The 17,620-nt window shown below is 39.3% G+C and overlaps 1 protein-coding gene across 3 annotated transcripts in view; it reads left to right on the top strand.

Annotated features, from left to right (window-relative positions):
* Positions 1-17,620, top strand: part of LOC132263332 (neural-cadherin) — a 159,128-nt gene that overhangs the window by 119,149 nt on the left and 22,359 nt on the right. For 2 of the 3 annotated variants that reach the window (XM_059763041.1, XM_059763044.1), the window contains 2 exons: positions 11,573-11,688; positions 13,616-13,780. In XM_059763041.1, the coding sequence (XP_059619024.1) occupies positions 11,573-11,688; positions 13,616-13,780 (281 nt within the window). The remainder of the gene's footprint in view (positions 1-11,572; positions 11,689-13,615; positions 13,781-17,620) is intronic. The other variant, XM_059763042.1, reaches the window with a different exon arrangement.

Genomic DNA, 17,620 nt, shown 5'->3' with positions numbered 1-17,620 from the left:
AATTGTCATGTGCAGAGAAGAGTGCTATATTCAAGAGAAGAGGAACATACAATAGACTAAACAACACTGGGTGAATTTAATATTGAAATAATTGAATTTCCTCTTCAAATACAAGTTGTATGCTCATGCTAAACAAACCCATTCTGAAGGTTCTTCTCTACACATACAAACTGGCAAAATTGGCAAATGCAAATCATTGGGAAGTTGCTGTAACAATTTATTTGCTCTCTCCTCTTCACATAGAAAGTAATCTCTCAGTTTTGAGTTATCAAAACCTTTCTGAACATTTATCGTTTCGGGAAAAAATGGAAGAAGTGCTAGTAAATCCTCAGTTTGAGACGTGCCAGATGATCAAATGATAGCCTGAATTGAAAGTGGGTGGTGAAAAAGCGAAAGAGAATTCTCACACTCAATTCTTTGTGAGATGACTAAAGGACGTCAGAATATTTGATACAAAAATTTCTGATACAATTGAAGCGATAATCTATTTGCAATAAAATCTGAATTAAGAATGGATAAAAAATGTGAATGAATTACAAACTCCTGAGCTAATCAGCAGGTTTTCTGCTCCCGTTCACATTTTTTGCATAATCCAGAGGAAATCCTCCGCAAAATCCAAGGCAAGAGAAAGAGAGAGAGAGAGAGAGAGAGAGAGAGAGAGAGAGCGTAAAGAGAGGAAATCGCAAGGGAAATCCGATGAAAAAGCTCAGCAGAAGCTTTCAAAACTCATATCAGAAGAAATGGGAATAATAAATGGATAAAATGAGTGAGAGTCTAAAGCAGTTTTTTCCCCTCAGCGCAGATCTTTCTCACTGCCACACTTTTTTCCATCCTTGCGAAAAGATGGGGTGTTGGTGAAATTGGGTGTGGGGAAAGTAGAGGAAAACAGGGTTGAGAGCATAAAATATTTGTTCTCATTCGGAAAACCAATTTTATTTGTAAACATTTCCGACTCGATATAAATTCACGAGACATGAATTCTTAAAATTGTGCTCTCACCACTTCGACACCAAAAAGCTGGCACTTCACGTATTTTTTTGCCTACATCCATGACCGAGTCTTTCCAGTGAGCACTCTTACCTCACTTTCACGTCATCCTTAAAATACCTACCCAAGTTCAAAGTGAGTATTTGCAGAAGAGGCGGCACTCTCTCAAACGTATTTGAACTTGTGCCTTCCCAGAGTCTCTCAGGCCCGAAAGGTTGTTTAATATGTCGGAGCATACATACATATGTATAAATATGTATACATGTGAAAAAAATTGTTTTCTTCTTCACCTCACATGGCATCACATGAGATTGCCACAAAGTAACAGATAGTTTGTCGAAACATTCACCGCCCCCTGAGGGATATTCCTGCCCCAAATTCATGACGCATATTTTCTGCTCAATAAACGGAAGAGCGTCGCTATCGTGATTAACTTTCCCGAAAGCTTTTTGCATAGTTGAGCGATATGTTATCAAAAATTGACGATACAGCGAAGGCAATGCATGAAGCTTTTGAATTTTTTACGCTCATGGTTAAATGAAATCACAGTGCCGATGATCGTGCAGTGTTCGACCTACTTGTTTCACCATATTTGCTGACACCGAAGCTTTATTTCCTCTTGCTCTCAACAGCAAAACTCAGTGGATCGAAGTTGAGTTTGTTTTTTGGATATTCCAAGGGATTCAATCAATTTGTTGTTTGAATTTTCAAACACTAACAAAAATACATTTTCTAGAGAAAAAAAATCTAGGTAATTTCTCAACGGTCAATTGAGAAGATTAGATGAAAAATTTTAGCGAATGATTTGATCTTTTCGTATGAATTTGACACATATTGTTGCTTTCTGCATCATCCTGCATTCTATTTTGAGTATGTAAAGGAAATAGAATTCATTTTGAACTTCCAAGCTTCTCCTTTGGCTTTTGCATGGAAATTCATCATGTCTAGAGATTTGCATTGTGCGAGGTTCATGCATACATCCAATGATAGAACTGTCTATTGAATACTTGAAATTGTGCTTTTTATTAGAATTGGAAACGAAAAATTCAAAATACACTTCAGAATTTGTGAGAAAAATTTATTCCAGTCGGAGTACAACACAGAGGGTTTGTAAAGATTTTCGGTTTGTTATAGGATAATTTTAGTCCTGATTCTCCATGTCATAATATACGACATAATACATCGTGATTTGTTTGTTATTAGAAATTTGACTGAATACAGTTGGCAAAATTTTCAAATCATTGCGGAGAATTGAAGTGTGGCGAATTCCAGTGAATTCATAACTGAACAGGTGCAATGAGACTGCTTTGCAATGGTCCATTTTGCTCATGATGACCTCTCAATTCCCTGTTGATTACTCGCATTGCTAAATCCCAATGACAATCACCATGAAATATGCAGAGTGTTTTCACCCATTGGGTGTGAGTGGTGGTGAAAGTAGAAGATGAAGATGAGCCATAGCCAGAAGGCTGAGTATATTTGTTTTTGTGGTGTCACATGGCAAATTGGTGGGGAAGAACAAAAAGGGAAAAGGCACATGTGTGGAAGAGGATTATCGCTTTGTTTACCGTGCTATCGTCAGAGTTCAGGCATCATTTCAGGTTTCATCCTGTGAAGCCCCGTGAACTGATACGACGAGATAAACAATTTTCATACAAATTAAGTTAGAAGTCACACACACGCACCAGAGGATGGACCCAAAAACCACTGAGGCGTGTGCGTGCTTTGGGCTTTTATTGCAGAGGGGATCACTTTGATGGGCTTCCGCAGAGGCTTTTATGCGTTACTGCAATCACCCACAGTTTATTTATTATTTGTCCTCTCCATCGCGTTCTTCTTTTCCATAGTTGACTTGTGAGGATGAAAGTGTCTCTCCTTCGTGGATTTATACCATTGTTTGTCATTGACGCAATTTAAGAGTTAATTTAGTGGAAAATTTGATTTTTTTGCTGATACTAAATCGATTTATCGCTTATTGCCTCAAATCATGCCTTACAACCCCTTGTTTTTCGTCATGACTCCTCCAGCTCAATCGTGTCAAAGAGTGCTATATCAAGCCCCCTCCATCCATCTGTTCTCTTGCAATTTTCCACTTGATGAAAAGTTTAAGTAGAGTGTTGCCTTTTTTCTCCATTATCGCTGAATAGAGTCCCATTCCATTGGCAGAACCTTCCGACACTTTGGCAGCCATTTGAGGTCCTTCTCATTAACTGAATGTGCCCATAGGTTGTAAATACACAGGAGCCGCAAATAAAGTGGATGAACGTTTTGCAGAAAAAGCACACAACTTCAGTCCCAGTGAAATAATATTGTTTCATATAAAATGAGTGGATATTTTTGAAAGCTTTCTCTCTCTCTCTCTCTCGCTATCGGGACTTTAGAGTGGAAAATTCATGATGATTCCTACCTCTTTTCATGCCATACCACACAAAATTTAAGCACTCTTTCACAGTGAAATAGAGTCGCTTAATGGGAAATTGTGTCAAACAAATAAATCCACACAGTGACTTTTCTGCTTTCATTGCACAAAAATCCAACAAACATTTTCCCACAACAAAATGAATGCTTTCCTTCGCGGCTCGTATGATGAATGGAGATGTTTGCTTGAGAGAAATGGCTTGGTGTCACGATTGAAGCGAAGTTTTTCAATCAACATGCACAAATTGATGAGAAATTTGAGCAGTATAAAAGTATAATAAATTATGATACGGACACCACTCGAAAAACCATACTATATAGTGCATTTACTGCGAGGTGTCTATTGAAAAAGCTCTTCGTAAAAAGCCCATGTAAAGTTATATCTTTGTTCTCATAATGAACATAGAGTGGAAGCATTTTTTCTCACAAAATAACGACGGGAAAAAATGGGGTGTGAGAAAACAAGAATCACCAACTTCTCGCTTATTATTTTCCAACTTTATTGTTCCCTCTCCTCCCCTGAAGCTTTCTATCCCTCGCGCCGATGCTGTGGCTTTCGAAGTGATTGCAAGTAGGAAAAAAGCTTCCCTAAATAAATAAGACAGTTTCTTCGGAAATAACATACTTTTGCTGTATGCTTCCGAAATACGACAAGCAAAAAGCGATGTAGAAGTGGGAGAAATAGAGTGAAAAGGAGAGAGATTGGGAAAAGAAATTTTTGACTCGCAGTGAGGAAAAAAAATCTGAGAAAGAAGTTCTTCAGGGATAAAAATTGTATAACCATACAGAATATGGATGACAAGGGGAGCCTGCACAGCCCATGAAGATGGATAGAGTGGAAATTTCAATGGACTTCCCAACTTGGTAAATATGAGAGGGAAGCGGTGGGCGAATAGACAAAATGCCGAAAGCATTTCTCATACTGGTGAATTCATGCCAGACAATAGACATCGCGAGTGGGGTTCTCCTTTTATTCTTGTGCAAAATCGCGTTTGAATTTCTCTTCAACACCACTGCATTGCCAAGGGACTATGGCATAATGGATAAGTTTGTGTCTCTCTCGATGATGATTTTCCCACCTTATCTCATCCCACCATTTAATATGAGAGCTCTTCTGGCCTGAAATCAGCATATTGATGGCTTTTCGAAGCATTCTTCTTATCTGTTGAGCTTCCACTTCTGTCCGTTTGCTTTTCCTCGGTGAAGTGATTTCACTCATACATAAAATACATACCCAGTAAAAACAGCCACGATGGAAAACCGCGGGATTCCCACCGGTCGGTCCCTTGTTCCCCAGTGGATTTTTGAAGGAAACCCCCCTCGGGATTCCCTCAGATTTTTATACACAAATTTGTATGGAGCCTGTCCGCGGATATCCACTGGTTTTTCAATGGGGACTTCTGGAGGGAAGTCAATGGTTTTTCCACACCTCTTAAGCCCGCAAAAGAAACCTCTTAGGCCTCTTTTCAATGGTTTTTCAGTGGATTTTTTCGCGGGGATCCCGCAGGAGGCTCCATTGAAAATCCTTCAGGGATGAACAGGACCCAAAACGATGGATTTTCAGTGGACTTTCCTGCAGGAATCCCTCAGGAGGGGTCCATTGAAAATCCTTCAAGGATAAAAAGGACCCAAAACGATGGATTTTCAATGGACCCCTACTGAGGGATTCCTGCAGGAAAGTCCACTGAAAATCCATCATAAAGTGAACCTGTAGTTAGAATATGGCGCGCTTCGGACCAATTTTTCGAGGTGGCGCTGTGATTCACAAAATGTACATGGTGATGTCACACAGGGGAATTTCACAACATTATAAATGGGACTTGGAATTTCACCAAGACATTTTTAAGCACGCAAATAAGTCCTTTTACACGCTTATTATAATAAAGAACTTGGTGCAAGGATGCTTCCACGGTACAGGATGAATAAAAAGGGGGAAAAAGTAGTTTCCGCACCGGAAATACGCAGATTTTTGGAAAAGTTGTTGGAAAATATTTTTCACAACATTTTTTTCTATTGCCGAAATTTTCATTGCTTGTCAAGGATATCAATGTAAAATCATCGAAAAACTGTAAATATGCGTTCCCCAGAGCCTTATTCCCTCAATTATAAGGATAAAATGTTTGATTTTTTCCCACCCACTTTTGACAGCTGCCATCTTGAAAGACAATCTCCGAAATATAGGCAGTTCAGTAATTGCGGAGTGCCCTGCGGGATTCCCGCGATGATCCCCAATGCAAAATCCCTCATCTCAAAAGGCCGGGCAAACAGTGGACTTGCCCTGCGGGATTCCCGCAAGAATCCCTAAGGCCAAATCCTTCATCCTTAAGGCTGGGCAAACAGTGGGCTTGCCCTGCGGGATTCCCGCAAGAATCCCTAAGGCCAAATCCTTCATCCTTAAGGCTGGGCAAACAATGGACTTGCCCATCAAAAATCCAGTGGTTATCCACTGGTTTGCCCATCAAAAATCCAGTGGATTTTTGATGTGCGCAAACCCTCATCTCAAACAGTGGGCAAACAGTGGATTCGCCCATCAAAAATCCAGTGGATATTCACTGTGCACAAACCCTCATCTCAAACAGTGGGCAAACAGTGGACTTGCCCTGCGGGATTCCCGCAAGAATCCCTAAGGCCAAATCCTTCATCCTTAAGGCCGGGCAAACAGTGGACTTACCCATCAAAAATCCAGCGGATATCCACTGGATTTGCCCGTCAAAAATCCACTGTTTGCCCAGCCTTTTGGGATGAAGGATTTGACCATAGGGATTCCCGCAAGAATCCCTAAGGTCAAATCCTTCATCCCAAAAGGCTGGGCAAACAGTGGACTTGCCCTGCGGGATTTCCGCGAGGATCCCTAAGGCCAAATCCTTCATCCTTAAGGCTGGGCAAACAGTGGACTTGCCCTGCGGGATTCCCGCGAGGATCCCTAAGGCTAAATCTTTCATCCAAAAAGGCTGGGCAAACAGTGGACTTGCCCTGCGGGATTCCCGCGAGGATCCCTAAGGCCAAATCCTTCATCCCAAAAGGCTGGGCAAACAGTGGACTTGCCCTGCGGGATTCCCGCAAGAATCCCTAAGGTCAAATCCTTCATCCCAAAAGGCTGGGCAAACAGTGGATTTTTGACGGGCAAATCCAGTGGATATCCGCTGGATTTTTGATGGGTAAGTCCACTGTTTGCCCGGCCTTAAGGATGAAGGATTTGGCCTTAGGGATTCTTGCGGGAATCCTGCAGGCAAGTCCACTGTTTGCCCACTGTTTGAGATGAGGGTTTGTGCACAGTGAATATCCACTGGATTTTTGATGGGCGAATCCACTGTTTGCCCACTGTTTGAGATGAGGGTTTGCGCACATCAAAAATCCACTGGATTTTTGATGGGCAAACCAGTGGATAACCACTGGATTTTTGATGGGCAAGTCCACTGTTTGCCAAGCCTTAAGGATGAAGGATTTGGCTTTAGGGATTCTTGCGGGAATCCCGCAGGGCAAGTCCACTGTTTGCCCAGCCTTAAGGATGAAGGATTTGGCTTTAGGGATCCTCGCGGGAATCCCGCAGGGCAAGTCCACTGTTTGCCCAGCCTTTTGGGATGAAGGATTTGGCCTTAGGGATCCTCGCGGGAATCCCGCAGGGCAAGTCCACTGTTTGCCCGGCCTATGAAGATGAAGGATTTGGCCTTAGGTATTCCCGCAAGAATCCTGTGGTGCATCCGTTATGCTCCATGGCACAGTATGGAAAAACGATGGATAATCGATGGACAGCGGATTGTGTTTTTACTGGGTACATAATAGCTTCTGTTTGCATTTCGTGCCATGTTGTCGTTGAAGAGTTGAAGATCCCGGAAGTATGATGAGTGAAAAGAGAGAACCTTAAAGAAGAAACAGTGAATTTTCTCTCAGAATTTTAATTAAGCCGTTTACTCAGCTGGCGGCAAATTAAACTTTTGGCGCTCTTAGAGCTGATGACTCAGCCACCCCAAAAGCGAGCTTTTCATCCACGACCGGCAAAAAAAGGAAAGCCCTTGAGACGATTTCACTCATTTGTCCGTTTCTCAGTCCGCATCTTCTGTGCTCCAAGAAATTTATTGAGATATCGTGACGGAGCTTTGGCGTTGGGAAAAAGCTTGCCTCAGAAAAAAATCATTCATCCATTTCGTGCGGTGTCTCCGTCAAAAGGACAAAAATTTAATTAAAAGAATGTTTGGTGTACGAAATGCCTAATTGAAGGAAAGGATATAGCGTGCTTCCTTTCAACCCCTTTGCCGTCTGCTCGAGAGATTCACCCTCGAAAATTGAAAATGGGCGGAAGAGAGCGTTTTATTGCTAATTGTATGTCTCGATTCTCTGCTCGTTTGTCATCTTCTCAACTTTATTCCCCCGTCATCTGTACCAATTTCCTCCCTCAAAGCATTTATCTCATCTTAAAGTCCTCCTCCCGGATGGAACGTGAGAGCGCATTGAAAATAGGCCGGCTGGTGTCAACCGCACTGGATTAATTAAATTTGAATTAACTGAATATATATTTTATGAGGTATGAAGCTTTTAGTTGGTGTTAAGGTGAAAAGTTTTGGGATTGTCAACTTTTTTTCTATGCCGCCGCTGAAGAAAGATCAGCTCATACGTCTAATTTAAAAGCACAAAATCACCCTTATCCGCAGATGATGACAATTTCCTGGGACGGCCAGCAAGAAGTGAAAGACTCTTTTGTCACAACTCAGTGGCGCTGCACTTAAATACCCATATATTTTGCCCCCATACAGAGGCAGTGAATTTGCAAGTATTATGAAGCTCTCTCGTGAATCTCAAATTTACTGGTTGTTCACCCAATTTCTCTTGGATATTTCTTTTCACAGCATCATCATATATACCGCTGTGTAGTATGCATGCAAAGCCATATTATTTGCGTGCGATCTTCTCAAATTAAATTCAATTTCCTCTAGGAATGACTCTTGTGGTGGGGTATCAAAAGCCATGTCCCTTCTTTGGTGCACGTCACAGAGAACGTCTCGTAAATCGAATAATTCGCTCAACTCGGGTTGATATTAAATTTCATCGTGACTTGAGTGTCTGTTTCTCCACACATATAACCCAAATATAAATTACATTCCGGTCAACATGTAGATTCCCAAAGTGTCAGTAGATTTTCTTTGGCTTATCTCGCTCACAAATCACAACAACTTGAAGTAGTTAAATTAATGAGATTTTTTCCGATGCCATATTGAAAGAGTTATACTGATTGTATAACTAACAAAGTGAAAAAGAGGACCAAACACACACACACACACACATATATATATATATATATATATATAACTGTTTTCGGCTTTGTGAAATCACATTCTGGTTATTTTCCTGTATATTTCATGCAGTGATTTCCTACTATCTCGCATTTTTTATCATGAAGCTAACTCTGTGCTACAAATGGAACAAATAGGAAGGAAAAATGCGAGTAAGTTTTGCGAGAGCTGAAAAATGAGCCAGGGCAGAAGAGAAACTAATCACATTTGCTGTCCATGGGAAAAATAGGAAAAGTTTTTAATAAATTTACGAGTATGAATCTGCGAAATCCACTTAAAACTTGCGTTTATTGCAAAAGCGTATTAGAAATGAGACGAGAAAGACAGAGAATTCCGGGGAAAATATACATACATATGTATACACAAATTGGGCGTGAGATCATTCATGCTATTGGATGAGGCAAAATTGGATGAAATTTTTTTTTCCGTCATATACCCAGTTAATTGACTTTCAGCCGCAGGCTTCTTGGCCCAAAAGCCGTTGGCTTTCTCCAGTCTGAACTGGCTTTAGTGTAAAAATTAATTTAGGAAGTAGACGTTCGTGTTCAATATGGATTTATTTGGTGGGTGGGTGAGCGTGGAACATGTAACAAAACAGGGTGGAGTTGATCTCTTTCACCCCGCGCCGTGATTAAATTCACTGTTGAGTGCCGAGTGACGGAGCATAGCGGGATGAGACTGCATGTGGCTGAAGCTTTGGCGAGCGCATTATTTTGAGGCAACGGACTTCACTTCAATTAGCGGTGAAATGGATTAGTCCAGCAAAAGAGACATTCCCAAAGGATTTCGGAGTGCTCTCAAGCCGATATTCCAGCTACAGGATAGATGACATATAGTGCAAAATCTAGTGATCTATCAACGGCCTCTCATAAGCGATACAGTCTGATCGGCAACTTTTGATTTTGGAATGCTAAATGTCAAATTTTATGATTGACCAAATAATTCGAATCGAAATACAGTAACAATTGTCACTACGCTTTTCTTTAACAAATGCTTTAATCATGTTCATTTGGGTAAAAAGTTTTGACTATGTTCTGGTACTCACCAGTTTTCTGCAATTCCATTGCTTAATTCAATCAATATTTTTCGTGCCGTACGTTTCTGCTCCGTTACAATGCGATATCAGGAGCGATTTCCATGGGATTTTCTCTACACTCATACGTCATTTATATCAATCTATCATGAGTGGAATAAATGGGGAGCAAACTACATGCTGAAAGTATTCCACAGAAGCTTAAACTTTACTTTATCAACTTTCACTGTACATTTTCTTCACATTCTTTTGAAAAATCCACATCATATATTTTTCAAGAGTAAGCTTAACATGTAAAGCTAGTAGTGAGATCAAGTCATTCATAGTAGAGAAAAAAACACTTAATACATACACGTAGGATGGAGAAAAGCTCACTTGTGAGGTGCAACTAAGAGCTTTTCGTTTTAATTTCGCGCACACCGCAAATTTACTGAATCACACTCAACAGGAGGGGTTTTTTCTCTCCCTGCAACTAGAGTTTTTTAGTCCCGCTCTATCTATACTTGCAGTGAGCTTACGGAGCTCCAAGTACATCCACATTGATGGTTAAGTGTGGGGATAAACTTAATTTTCCAAACAGTTGACTGTGAAGCACGAAAAAGTGTAACACTGATAATCCTTATAAAATTTTTCACATGGACGAATCTACCTATTTTCATGCTTTCACTCCACCATCAAATGTGATGGGTAGAAAGTTTAAAGCTTCACAGAGTGACGAAATTAAATTTTTCCATGGCAATAGCTAAAATGGGCGCTTTAGGAAATCGTAAAGTAAAAGCTCTACACTAAAACTTGCTATAAATGACTAAAATCGTGGGTGGAAATGAAGCCTGTGAGAGTTTTAGGGGTCCCATAAGATTTATTACGTGCTTTTTTTCAGGATAAAATTCTAAATGAAAATGTAAAAATCTTATTTGAGATTTTATCTCGCAAGAGTTTTATGTGTATTGAACAATGATTGATATTATTAAAGGGTTTTCTGGCTGACAGAACAACGCACCTAATTTATCTCTCATTATATAACACAATTGTACAGCTTTTACTTCCTGAGTTGGCGTGCGTAATATGTCACTATGTGACCATTAAAATGTAGTGGTGAGAAGTAATAAATTTCAACACTTTTTCCGAAAACCAAATGCACATTTTTTCGCATTAATTCCGTACACCAAGCTGTACACACATTTTCAATTAAAGTATTTTTGCGTAGCGTATTATTATTGTGATGCTCTGGTAAGCATTTGTGGGGTAGATTAAATATATTTATATTCATTCTGGAAAAAAGGGAAAATCTGGTTTCAGTAAACTATTTAGTAAGTGTCAGTTGGGAAAATCAGTTTCCTCTGGTGAAGTGCCAATGAACTTCAGTTTTACTCTACTTGTTAGCTGATATTCTTCAGAACAAAGTTATTTTTATCAGAAGCAATTTTCCTAATTGATCAACTGGCCAAAGAGTGACTTTGTCCATTAAGGGTTGTTCGATAAACTGTGATTCTCTCTCGGATGGAAATTGACAAAGGATAGATGTTTAAGGAAATATGTACTGATGTGTAAACATGATCGAAGGAAAATTAATTACAGATGACTTTAATTTCACTTCCTTGTGATTGAAATCTTTTGGCGTGCAGTGAAAAAGCGTTAAATTTTTTCTACCATCTCACTCTCGAGGTTTTTCTTCCACAATGCCCGAGCAATTAATATACTTTTTGATGGAAAAACTTTACTAGCAAGTTATCGAGGGAGGTTATTAAGTGTATATTGATGGAAAGCAAAGCCCTCGCCCAGCACTCCCTGCACTTGTTCCAATAGGCACCCCTGAGATTGATTTTCTTTTCGCTTCTCCTTGCAGCCTCGCGTATTCGATACGAGATCACAAGCGGTAACATAGGAGGAGCCTTTGCTGTTAAGAACATGACGGGTGCCATTTACGTGGCTGGTGCTCTGGACTATGAAACACGGAAACGGGTAAGTTTTTCTGCATTTTTATCCCCCTATCTAGCTTCGCATCTACTGCAGATGCTACTGCCCTGGACATTCCACACCCCCATACTATCTAGCCATTTAGGTCGCTGCAGAAGGTGCAATGATGGGGAGAAAAATGTTTTTGTTTGCTCCTCGTGTCATTAAATGATTTATTTAATTAATTTCTGTAGCATTATAGAACATTTGCAGCGTGTGCTGATAGAAAATAATATGCAGTATGGTTACCAGTGACGATGGAGTGAAATTGGACAACAATAGGAACAATACATCCGCACAGAATTAATATTATATTACTTTGTGCACCGCACAGAAATAATTTGTGTATTTTCATTTAGGTCTGTGATAAGTCTCTTATTGAAAAAATTTATTCAGTGCATCCAAAATTCACATTTAAAACATTTTTTGCAGGAACATTCCATGCACGATTACCAATTGGAGAAAAATCATCAATTTCACTGGGGAATATAGTGTCATAATACCACGCCCAGTAAATCAATTTATGTATATCGGAATTCATTGTAATTGAAAAGATAGTAATTTCCATATTAATCATGTGGTGAGCGAGGTGAACGCGTGGAAAATTGGCGTTGTCAAAGCCACAATTTATACTGGAGGCCATCGGGTGATTTATCTCCCAATGACCCCCCGTAACCCCAGCAGTTCCCTGTTGGCCTGACAAACTAATGTAGTACACCCTCTTGCACAGTCTGAGGTTCATCTTGAGCGACCTCGAATCATACACACTGTGCCCACATTTGCAGTAGTACCTAGTTATGATAATTGATTGTAAATTGGAAAATCACCTTTTCAATTCAATTATCGTCATCGTGAATGGTAACCACAATTGGGACTGTGCGCGAGCATTATTTGTCCGAAATGTGGCGACAGTGTTTTGGCAGAATTTTCCAATGATGGGGCTCAATGGTAAAAAAATACAGTGCTTTCCACTGAATCATCATATTTTAGCTGCAGCCAATTCGCAGAACAGTTGCTAACATCACCAAAGATTTTATCACTTTATTGGCCTGAAATTTATGTCTGGCGGGAATATTTACAATTTCCCTTACAGGAGAGCAGAAAAGTGCTGATTCGGCGATGTGTCTGTCTGATTCATTTAAAAGAAGTAGACATATAGCAAATGATTTGTGAGTACGATGAACCTTCATGGCTCTGTAGAAGAAGAACTTGTAGAGAAAGCAGAGAAATACGTGATAAAGCGAATAAAAAAGCTCATATATAGCGAAAGCTCGATATAATTGAGTTTTCAGTGACAGCAAAGCAACATATTTTCCGTTTGTGAGGTCTTTTCAATATGCAAATAATTATTTTGATGAATCAAATTTATATTTGTCACTGTCAATATTTTTCAATTAAATTCATACCCAATACCTGTTTTGGGTAAAATTCAATTAAATTCACTTCAATTAAATTGCTTTTCTCCCAATAATTTGCGCCATGGTCTCGATACATTTCTTCGAGAGGATTTTTTTTTCATGCATAATGAAAAGTTCAGAGATTAAGTTGAATGGAATGGCAAAAGCTATTTCTCAGGGCTTTCTATTTTATATGTTTTCCTTTACTCGTCTTAAATTCGCGTTCTATTCAAAAATGATGTTCGCAATAAAAAACGCGATAAAATTCAAAAACCTTACAGTTTATGACTCTCCAGTTCACTAAATAAGCTTCTTTTCAGTGATTATGCTAAAAACTTTTCACATGATGAATATCAAGCCCATGAAGTTCATCTCTCGCTCTTTCTCCTTTTCAGCTTCTCAATTCATTCATACTCTAATAAGCTTTCTTACCAATCCTCTATCTTCCTATATACTTGTACGCAAATACGTATCTACTTTTCTTGTGTGGAAAATGAAATATGGTATAGACAAATTTTCTCTTGCTTGCTCTGCAGTATGAGCTACGTTTAGCGGCGTCGGACAATTTGAAGGAGAACTACACAACAGTCGTAATCCATGTCAAGGATGTCAATGATAATCCACCCGTTTTCGAGCGGCCCACTTACAGGACCCAAATAACCGAAGAGGATGACCGCAATTTACCAAAACGAGTCCTACAGGTTGACGATTGCGATTGATTCAACACGCAATTTACCCTTTATTTTGCTGCTATACAATGCTTTGTCCCTCTCGTTAGCTTAGTCAATTTTCCATGCTAAATATAGATTTGTTTTGATGCTTCTTTTTAGGTTTATCTTTGCTCAAGCATTTTTTAAATCCACTTCCACGAGTGTTTGTATTCATTTTTTAGGCTTTTGCGTGTGGTTTTTCGTCATATTTCCACCCCATCAGCATGAAAAAAGAGATGAAGCGTGGTTATTTTACAAAACCATTCACTCTTATTTTAGTATAGTTTTTGTGATGTCACCATAGAACAGGAATTGCATCAATTTTCTCAACAGCATGTCACAGTTTTTGATTTTCATCCACACTTTTATGATCATTTTTTTCTAGATATGAATAAGTGTGTGTGTGTGTGTTGTTTGTTCCTGATGCACAATTGATGAAGGTAAAAACGAACGGCCTGTCCACAGGAATTTTTCCAACATTTCAATCATAAACTTTCATCTCCATTGTCAACCTTGTCCATCTCACGTGCAGCCAATCGACTGGGAATTTCATTTGATAAAATGCTTCCATTTCTGTATTTTACTGTGTCACAAAATATGAATTTTCCACCTCATGTGACGAATTAACACAATTTTTCCTACCATTCCATCGTGGACCACAAATGCGCACACGAAAAAAAGTATGATTTAACACTTGTGGCATCGGACAGCTTGAATGACAACCAGACCACAATCGTTATCCATATTCGTGATGTCAACGATATGCCGCCGGTTTTTCCTCAGAAACTGTACAAGAGAACACTTAAAGAGGAAAAGACTCCGACATACAAGATCCAAAAGGTTGCCCTCTATTATTGCATAACTCATACTTACTTCGTCTTGCATTCCCTCCGTGGAGAGTGGCTCTCTTGAGAAATAAAATTTCAAATTTAGAATTTAGATGTATCATACATACAACAAACCATGTCAATCTCTCTTGGGTTTTTAAAAATGGAACTTTCCATATATAGATATTTTCTACTTAAAATCATAGAGCAAGTTGAGAAGAAAGAAATGTTATGCTCTAGGAATTTACAGATAAAGTAAATGCATTTTTTTTAGCAAGTTTTGTAAATTTCTCATGAGAACTCACTGTTCAAACTCTCTTTTTCAATGTAAAGAACTAATTTTCAAACTACACTCCATCCTCAGTGGAGATGACTAATGAGATGAGAGGCAAGAAAAAGGTGATTGAAAGCATCCTTCGTAATAATCTTTCTTGAATGTATTCTATCATATATGGTCTGAACTAACGCCGCAAGTCTGTTTCTTCTCTCACATATTAACTTTTGATGTAACTTTTGGTGAAGGATTTGCCGCTTGCGATGGTGTTTTGGGTGAAATTATCAAATTTCTTTTACTTCTCATCGCCAGCACCACGCTAATCGTGGTGGGGGCTGGAAAAACACCAAAGTTTTCGTATCAAGAGCAGATCATGACACAAACTTTGCCCACAAACAATAAATGAACTTAGCTCAGAAATTTACACTCCAACACACACACCGCTCTCGATGGGTCACTGGAATTGCTTTGAGAATGAATGAGGACGGGGAAAAAAGCTACCCGGAAGCTCTCTCCTTTCTTCAGGACAATGGCCGACGGGTGAAAAAATGTGTGGCTTGAGGGGTGAGTTTTCGTGTGTGTCATCGCATCTTTTTATTCGTCATTAATTACCCGCCGCCACGACGGATGAGGATTGCGATGATCAGTCATTTTTGGACATTCGCTCGTTGTTCATGAAATTAAAGCTGAGTCGAGTGATCTCAGTTGAGCTCTTTCGTGTGCCTCTGGGATACATAAGAAATACATCGGTGCCGCAGGATAATCTGCAGTAAATAATGAATATACTCGTGAGCGCCAAAAGATGCAAAAACACTTGCGAAATTTATGAAAAATTTCATTGAATGCGCTTAATTTGCCAATCAGCAACTTTCTAAAATTTCTCCAAGAACAAACTTTCAGATGGGCAAATTAATTGGAAAACTTCCTCAAAATATGCCAAATACCAAATCTACAGGCATTTCTTGCTATTTATAGAACATCAGCGTGCTGACGGGAAATTTGACACGGCGGGTGGTCGTAAACCACGCCGGTTTCAGCCACTTTGACTGGCACCTCCCGCCGTGAAGGCGAAACAGAGAGAGCTGTGCAGCACAGTGTGTGTGTGTGATATCATCTCCTCATTCTTGGCCAAAAACTTGATAGAGTTTCCCCAGGAATTTCTGTCACCGTCAACTTTTAATCTTTCATGTTTCGGGCAAAAGCGAGTGGATTTGGGTGGGCGAAAAAAGTTTAATGTGTTCGAGATAATAAACAGGTCCTGTGAGACAACGCTGACGAAGGAGGATGGCATAATGAACTTTCAGAAGGAAAGAAAAAATTGTCGTTAATTGAATTACTTGATTATCACGTGGGGCATTCACCCAAGATCTTATATAAAGGCATTTTCCTCCACATATTTTTGGTGATTAGAGAAAATAATTTCTTTCACGTCTCACAGACTTTTCCAATTTAAATATTTGAGTGAAAGTTAATTATTCCTCTGCGAAATTCACATGTTCTTGCGGCTCGCTCTTTATCGCACTACCTAAAATTTCACTGTGCCGCGCTATTAAAATTTCTCTTTGCCCTCAAAATCTTCCATGTCATAAATATTTATGAAAACAAGCGGGCCAAATTGAGGCAACGAGGTGAAACTTTCCCTTCCTCAAAAACTATCTACAATTTCGTTCTTTGCTCTCCAGTAACATTTCCAAAATAAGGGGTCAAGTTATATTTTACAAGATGAGGGAAGAGAGCAGAAAAGTCGCCAGAAAAGTTCCTCAATAGGCAATGAAATGATGGCGTAGGAAATTCAATTGATGCTGTCATTTAGGGAGCCTATAAAACTATGTTTGTTAGAGGCTCACAATTCGCGAAAATAAACATCGAGAAAACTTCCCCATAAAATCCACCCTCGCAAACGCAAGTTTGTGAATTCCACTGAAAAGGAATTTATGAGGGAATTTTTGAAATATTACGTAAAATATATTCAGCTGATCCATAAATATTTATACTAGGAGAAGAATTGTTGTTTATAAAGAAATATCATTCACTTCGGCAGCTGTCGCGGTATTTCTATCCAAGTTTTCTGAATGTTTCATATATTTCACTCAATCTGCAATCACTCTGCAAAGTTTATTTCGGCGTGAAAGCCATGGGAGGTCTCTTGCGTTCAATATATGCGACAGAAATACGAGATTTATTGGTGTGTGTCGTTTAGAATTGTGGCGTCAGAAATAAAAACAAGAGGAGAGACATGTTAAGAATTTTTTTCATGCATTGTCTGTATTTTTACTATCAACTATTGGAGAGGAATTCTTTAAAAAATAAGACCAAGTACATTTTTAACTCAAAATGAGTATCATTCACATTCCATAGAAGTGCAAAAGCGTGAAATATAGACTCTTTGCGAATTACGAGCTTTCAAAACCAATTATAAGCTATCTTTCAGATCGTGCTTTCGTGGCCAGCAAGACGCCGAATTAATTGAACTGTTTATGACGGATTCACCCACTCCAGTCATATCGAGCTTTCATAGTCAATTTATTCGACTCTTTCCACCCACACCAAAACCATTCACTTTTGCCCCATCATCCAGCGTCCATTTGAGCACGATTTTGCCCCATAAGCCTCCGCTCGACTGTTGTTGAGAGATACAACGAAAGGACAAATATTTATTTTGCACAATTTGCAATTTGTTTATCTATGTGCAGTGCAAATGTTTTATCACTTTAAATTAGTGTTGATGGA

The sequence above is a fragment of the Phlebotomus argentipes genome, unplaced genomic scaffold (genome assembly GCF_947086385.1).
Source record: "Phlebotomus argentipes unplaced genomic scaffold, Phlebotomus argentipes genome assembly contig_15, whole genome shotgun sequence".
NCBI lineage: Eukaryota > Metazoa > Arthropoda > Insecta > Diptera > Psychodidae > Phlebotomus > Phlebotomus argentipes.
The sequence above is the reverse complement of the archived record's forward strand: the minus strand, read 5'-3'. Positions and strand labels throughout refer to the sequence as shown.